At 37.2% G+C, this 7,790-nt stretch overlaps 1 protein-coding gene across 1 annotated transcript; it reads left to right on the forward strand.

Moving 5' to 3' along the window:
* The first annotated feature begins 659 nt into the window (after window positions 1-659).
* Window positions 660-1,524, forward strand: LOC145075723 (uncharacterized). Its single transcript, XM_079021858.1, has 2 exons — window positions 660-1,100; window positions 1,159-1,524. The coding sequence occupies exons 1-2, from the start codon at window positions 660-662 to the stop codon at window positions 1,522-1,524; spliced, it is 807 nt and encodes a 268-aa protein (XP_078877984.1).
* Window positions 1,525-7,790: the final 6,266 nt, after the last annotated feature.

Consider the following 7,790-nt stretch of genomic DNA (forward strand, 5'->3'; position numbering starts at 1 on the left):
TTTTATTAACCGTTCAGTTTTAATAGTTTTGGAAATTACAACTTCTAATAGTTTTATAAATTGTTCAGCTCTAATAGTTTATAAACCGTTGGTGCAACTTTATAAACTAGTAGTTGTTAGGTTAATCGGTTTTGGTATAGGAAAGTTGCCCTTTATTAATTTCCAGTTTTTGATTAGGAGTCAAAGTCTTTTATTTTATTGTTTTAGAAGTCTGAGTAGGTTTCAATTTCTTCTAGTATAAAATAGGTGTCAAGCGTCATTAGTTTTATTTTCAATTTAAGTACTTACGTTTTAATAAAAACTTTGTGTGCAAGTCAATAACTTCTTCACCTATTTTATTCTTTGTTTCGTTTCTCCTTTATACACTAGAAATTTTTCTAGTTTATTTTTTACACTTGGTATCAGAGCGGTTTCGTTGAAGGGGGTGTGATTCGAGGTTGATTAGAAGCAACCCCGGTTTCTTTTAACCGGGCTTGTGAGAGACTAACCGGAGGCGCGGAGTAAACGAACGGGAAGACGTCAAAGCGGGTGGCTTTGATTCGGTTCGTTTTGCGGGTGACGAAAGACGGTAAAGGTGGTCGTGACCTTGTCTTGTTGTCCGGTGGGAGAGTGCTCTCGGAACAAGCTTGATTAAAGAAGTCGGGGTTAAAGAGAAAATGATGTCGTTGGTTAAAGAAGGAGGTTCGTTGACATATCAAGTTCCGGTTTTGACACCAACGAATTATCACGTGTGGGCGGTTAAAGTCAAGTCAATTATAGATGCACATGGCATATGGGAGACGGTCGAACCGAAGACGTCTGATAAAGCACCAGATCAAAAGAAATCAAAACAAGCTCTTGCTTTTTTGTTTCAAGCGATACCCGAAGACATGGTGTTGCAAATGGCGAGTTACACCGACCCAAAGCAAATGTGGGATGGGCTAAAAACACAGTATTTGAGAGTGGATCGGGTGAGAACGGCTCGACTTGCAACCTTAAAAATGGAGCTTGAAAGTTTACGCATGAAAGAGGATGAAACAGTTGATGATTTTGTGACGAAATTATCCGGTTTAGCATCAAAAGTAAGGAGTCTTGGATATGAGCTTGAAGAAGGTGATTTGGTAAAAAAGTTACTAGATTCGATGCCTAAGTCGTTTCTCCAAATCGTGGCTTCAATAGAGCAATGTTTTCGAGTTGGATTCAATGTTATTCGATGAACCGGTTGGTAGATTAAAGGCGTACGAGGAGCGTATAAGAGGAACTGAGAAAGTGGAGGACACTCAAGGTGGGTTGTTGTTGGCTAGTGACGAAAAGTCACATGTTTGTAAGCATTGTGGCAATGGACGTTCAAATCGAGATGACTTTGGACATGGCCGGGGAAGAGGTCGGGGGTCCGGGAGAAGTCGAGATGGTAATGAACGTGTCCGGGATAAAAGTCACGTTAGATGTTACAAATGTGGTGAGTTCGGTCACTATAAAAACGAGTGTCTAAAATGGGAAAAGGAAGAAGCGGGTCTAATCGAAGAGGAACCGGCATTGTTTTGAACGACGAGTGGCTCGTATGACAAATCCGATTAAGGGGGTGATTGTTGGGTTAATCGCTTTTGGTATAGGAAAGTTGCCTTTTATTAATTCCCAGTTTTAAATTAGGAGTCAAAGTCTTTTATTTTATTGTTTTAGAAGTTTGAGTAGGTTTCAGTTTCTTCTATTATAAAATAGGTGTCAAGGGTCATTAGTTTTATTTTCAATTTAAGTACTTACGTTTTAATAAAAACTTTGTGTGCAAGTCAATAACTTCTTCATCTATTTTATTCTTTGTTTCGTTTCTCCTTTATACATTAGAAATTTTTCTAGTTTATTTTTTACACTTTCATACTCATTATAACAGTTTTTTTTAATTGAAAAACTGCAAGTCATGCAACGTTCTTTGGAAAAACAACTTTAGAAGGTTTTCGATGAAAACACATTTTATTTTGCTGCAAAAGAGCTTTGGTTTTTGCTAAAATAGTCTCTTTTAACAGTTATATTGAAAAACAACTTGAATTTTTCTGAAAAAAAACAATATTTTTATCAGTTTTGCTTAAAAACAACTTTTATTTATCTCAAAAACAGCAATGGTTTTGCTGGAAAACTACATTTCTATCAATTTTTGCTAAAAACAGCTTAGGTTAAACTGTTTCGTTTTACTTAAAAACAACATCGTTTTCAAATTTCAGAATTTTCAAAAATTTAGTTTTTCAATGTATAAAATTTTAGAAACAATTTTCTGATTTTTGAATTGTTGAATATAATTCTAAAATAGATTATAGATTTTGATGATAGTTTTTGACTATTTTATAATCTGTTGAATTATGTCCAAACAAGAGGCAGAAATATATTCTAGTCCAAGCAAGAGAGGAAAATGTTTTCTTGAAATTGTAAGTTTAAACAATTACATTTGGTGTTTAAATGATTCTTAAATATCACCATCTACATTAGAATAACTTCTAAGTGAACTATATGGATGTTAACTCCATTGAATGATGAATTTGTACAGGTGCTACTCGTCATATGTGCTCAAAGAAGGAGTGTTCAAGAACTTTAAAGTGGTGTATAATCTAATGTTTTGTCCAAGTTGAGGCAGAAATTTATTCTTGAAATTGTCACTCTAAACACTTAAATCTGGTGTTTACAATCTTCCAGAAACGATATCACATATAAAAGAGCAAACACCTAATGATGTGTTTCAGAGACTTGGAAGAACTTAGTCTTTTGGATGGTTGTTGAACAGTCATGGAATTTGCTTGGTGTCTGAGTCCAATAAGTTTGTGTTAACCGGAAGTGTATGTTTGTAGGCAAGGGCTATACGGATGGTGGAATGCTCAAATTCCATGTGATGGATAATAATCCTAATATTAATGAAAATAACCATTCCACTTACTTGTTTGATTCTTATAATGTGTGGCATGCTAGACTTAGACATGTTAATTTTGACACATTAAGATGGTTAATCAAATTTGAACACATATGTATAAGTCAAAATATGGATGCTACACATATGTTGAATCAAAGTTAACATGGCAATCATTCAAGTCCATTAAAAGGACACTGAACCCCTTGGATTACTTCACACATATGTGTGTGATATGAAATCAAATCCGTCTAAAGGTGGGAATAAGTACTTAATCACTTTATTGATGATTGCATTAAACTTTGTTATGTTAATTTACTTAAAGGTAAAGATGAGGTAATATACAAGTTTAAAGTGTACAAAAATGAGGTTGAGAAGCATCTCAACAAAAAGAAGTCGTAGAACTGAATATGTAACGTCATTTAAAGAATTTTGTGCAAATCATGGTATAACACATGAGCTTATTGCACCTTATTCGCCACAACAAAATGGCATCGTGGAAACGAAAAATCACACCTTAAAGGAAATGATGAATGTCATGTTGTTAAGTTTTGGATTGTCACCCTTAATATGGGGGGAAGTTGTGTTATCATCATTACCTTTTAAATAAGGTACCCCAAAAGAAAATGAATAAAACACCATCTAAGTTATGGTTGGGTATAAAACCATCTTACAAATACATTCAAATGTGGGGATGTCTCACAAAGGTTGTTAAACCTAACCCCAAGGTTGTAAGGATTGGACACCAAATTGTTGGTTGCATCTTTAGTTGTTATGCACAAAAAAAAGTGTTTATTGTTTTCTTGTACATGACTCTAAAATAAAGGCACGATAATGGAATCAACAAATATGTAATACTTTGAAAATGTGTGCTCCAAAACAATTGGGCACAAATAATCCTCTCATGAAGAAAAATGATAGAAGAAATATATCATGATGGAGTAAAATGGTACAAGTGAAAAATCATTTGGAGATGATTTATGCATATATATGGTTGAAAGAAAGCCTCAAACTTTCAAAAAGGAATTCACTTCCTCTAAAAGACCTCAATGAAAAGAGGCAATTAAAAGAAAATAGATTTTATCTTGCCAAATCACACATGAGACTAGGCTATAAATAGACTTTCAAAAGGAAAATGAAAGTAGATAGATCCAAAGAATATGAGAATCAGTTAGAACATAATGGTATGTAACATTCCGGAATATCAAGAGTAAAGTTGAAGGGCTAAAAGAGTAATTGTGGAAGGGGAACTCGGCGAGTCCATGAGTGGACTCGACGAGTAGAGTCACGACTTGGTCGCGTGTTAAGTGGCCGACTCGACGAGTCAGTGGATGGACTCGGCGAGTAGGCGCTGAGTGGAGAAAACCCTAAATCCGGAGGATAAGCCCTATAAAAAGAACATAACATCCTTTCCCCCAGCCTCTCTACTCTCTGATAAGTCCAAAAACCCTAGTTATTGTGTGTGAGAGGATCAAAGTGCAATTGGAGGCTTAGGGAGGTGGTTATTGAAGAAATCTTGAAGGAGAAGAGGCTTGGATCAAAGGGCTTTGCAAGGATTCAGGTTAATCTTCTCTTGGAGCTTCCTTTGAGGTATTATTTCATTGTTGAGCTGTTATTTCATAGATTCATCATTTTGGGGGTGTTAGAGATCATATCTTTGGATGTATTGGAGTTTAGAGGTTAGATCTGAGGTTGCTACCTCAGATCTGGAATGGAGAAGGGTTGGAATGCATAAAAGTCCCTATTTGTGAGTGATTGATGGAGCTATCTTGTCCCAAACCCAAACCCTAGAGTGAAAATGCCTAGATCTCCTTGGACTCACGTAAAGCTTGCCACTTTACGTGATGGATGGCTTTGGGAAGGGTAGATCTATGGTTTGGATCATCTGCATGGCTTGGAAAGCCTCTATATGGATTCAGACCTGGTGGAACTCGGCGAGTCACATGGGTGGACTCGACGAGTTGCTTGAAGATGGCCTGGAACTCGGCGAGTTGGAAGAACAACTCGGCGAGTCGGTTGAAGATAGCCTTAGACTCGATGAGTCTGTTCTTGGACTCGGCGAGTCTTGTCGAAGAGTCCCAATCTTTTCTGGTTGAGCCGAGAATCGGTGAGTCAAGGGGTGACTCGGTGTGTTATGTGCGAGTGGACTCAGAGTTGTTGGACTCGGCGAGTCTCGGGGTGACTCGGCGAGTTGAGTCGCGGATTGGGGAAATTCTGAGCATCGGGTTGACTCGGCGAGTAGAGTCAGTCAGGGATTGACTTTGACTTTGACTTTGACCAAGGGTTGACCAGTGATTTCCAGGGGCATTTTGGTAATTGTTAGATATTGTTTTGAGTTCAGTGCCTTGGTGGTTGTCCAGTGGTGGAGATCGTATCAGTGATCGGAGCAGCTTGGGTTATCTGTTCCGTCGGCAGTTTCGAGGTGAGTTATCCTCACTATATCAACAGGGTCTAAGGCACCAAGGTCGGCCCTTTATCGGATTGAGATTCGGGTATCTGTTGTTATGTTACTGCTTTGATATGTTTGCATCCTGGTAGCTAGGATGGTATATGTTAGAGACCTGGTTAAGGTCGGTATCCTGGTATGTAGGGCGATGCTATGCTAGTGACCGGTTAGGTCGGTATCCTGGTTAGGATGATGATATGCTATGTGATCTGTTTGATCGGCTTGTTGACTGTGAACTGTTATATGATTGTATGTTTATGTGCACATGGTTGTTTGGACTGGAGATGGGTTGAGGCGGGTCCTGCTTTGTGCTATAGGCCAAGATACCCAGGGCGGACCGGTTGTCCTGAAGGCCCAGCGAGCGGTCCGGATAGGCTGCAGGCCCCAAGAGGGCGGACCAGACGTTCTGAGGCTCGGAGAGTGGACCAGGCCGACTGAAGGCCCGGTGCGGGCGGACCAGTCACACTGTAAACTCAGAGAGTGGACCAGGTGGATTGAAGGCCCGGTGCGGGCGGACCAATCACACTGCAGACTCAATGTATGTGGCTAGACTCGAAGGGTGGACCAGGTGGACTGTTGGCCGGTGCGGCGGACCAGTCACACAGTAGACCCGAAGTGCATGGCTGTTCTGTGATCGGATATGTTATGGCATGTTATGCGTGTATGGTATATGTGGTTGGTATTTTGGGGATATCTCACCAAGCTTTCGGGCTTACAGTTGTGGTTTTATGTTTTTCAGGTTCTTCAGGAGACCGTGGCAAGGCGAAGGCGTGATCGTACTGCTCCTCATGTTTATATGTGATGTGATTCCGGGAATACTTTAAATAAATTGTATTGAAAACCTTTTTGTAATAACTTTAATGGAATCGGGTTGTTTTTGAAAAATTTAAATTTGTTGGAATTTTTCGGTCGTTACATGGTATATGATTTCAATAGAAATATGCACCGATTTCTTGTTTGGAAATTTAGAATCACATGATACTTCTATACTCCAAGAAGCTAATTCCATTAAATCCAATAATATTTGTTGGAATTCATAAAACAAGATAAAGGTTTTGGTGAATATTAAGATATTCAATATGAAGTTGAAAAGACTATGAATGGAAATATGAGTATTCTAAATTTAGAATCATATGATCGTTTCTTAGAAGATGATATTGGATTAAGATGTAAAAACTAATAATGGTTCTATCATTTGATATATCACTACGGTTTAGCAGATATCCAAATGAGAAGTAAGGGTTGATGACATATTTGAAATATATGTTTGGATTACAAAAATAAGAATGTCTTGATTAATTTCATTTTTATGCTCTTATATTGATATGTGGTTGTAACTTCTCGAAATTTGGAAGTATATCATTATGATATGAAACTAAAACTTCTAAATATAGATTTAGAAGTATAAATCTACATGAAACTGCCAAGCAGTTATATTACCCAAGGGAAAGCAACAAAATGTGTGAGTAGTAAAGTCATTATATGATTAAAGCAAGCTTTCGAACAACGGGTATCAAAAGTTTGAATATGTCATTCAACATCAATGGATGTGATGAAATAGATCCATATAAATGGCACTTTAAAGTGCTATTCTATTTTATGACATAGTAGGATCCTTGAGATAGGATGCCTTAAGAATTTTACATGTAGATGGTTAAAGCAAGAAATTACATTGAAAAATACGATATTTGCAAGGAGACTCATGTATGGTATATTAATAATTATATTTGGCCAATGTTATTGTGAATTCACAAATACATGTAGTGCATAAACTTATCGTATTATGTTGACACAATTATGCATATTCAATAGTGGTAACTATGGTGTAGTAATAACCACATTGATAATGGTCAACATTTGTTGGAAAATATAGGAGAACAAGTTAACAAATTTATCCAAGGTTGGACAATGAACTAAAGGGCTTTGTAAGTTCTTGGGATACGTCCCATGGTGAGCCAATAACTCATATATATATATATATATATATATATATAAATATATATATATATATATATATATATATATATATATATATATGTACATGATGATGTAAATAATGGTGAGTCTAGACATATTTGTCAAAGACATAACTGATAGGTTTTGAGCACTCTAACAACCTTATGGTGCAAATGCAACCCTAGATGCTTTGGATCTATGTTTTCTCTAATGATACATGAAATTTGATTTTCCAAAGCATTCGTCCTAACTAGCATACAATTGAACAAAATTACTAGTTAGATAACTTACCTCTTAATAGGACTTGTAATTCTTGGCCTTCAAAAGCTTTAGCACCTCAAATGTGATGCCTCTAATGTGTCACAAACACCAAGTGCAAAAAGAGGCTTGAGAGAATAAGATACTTAGCACAAAATCGATTCACACTCTCCAAGAATGTATGTGACAACCGATTTTAGCTCTAAGGGGCTCCTTTTATAGTGTGGCAAGTGCTAGGGTTACATCCATGTAAACCCTAAT

The sequence above is a fragment of the Lactuca serriola genome, chromosome 9, assembly GCF_051521515.1.
Source record: "Lactuca serriola cultivar US96UC23 chromosome 9, Lser_US96UC23_V15, whole genome shotgun sequence".
Taxonomy (NCBI): domain Eukaryota; kingdom Viridiplantae; phylum Streptophyta; class Magnoliopsida; order Asterales; family Asteraceae; genus Lactuca; species Lactuca serriola.

Excerpts from the sequence above, each read along its gene's own strand:
- LOC145075723 (XM_079021858.1), top strand. The coding sequence starts at position 660 with ATGTCGTTGGTTAAAGAAGGAGGTTCGTTGACATATCAAGTTCCGGTT. Across the intron at positions 1,101-1,158 it reads AGCTTGAAGAAGGTGATTTG|AGCAATGTTTTCGAGTTGGA; the intron begins GTAAAAAAGTTA and ends TGGCTTCAATAG.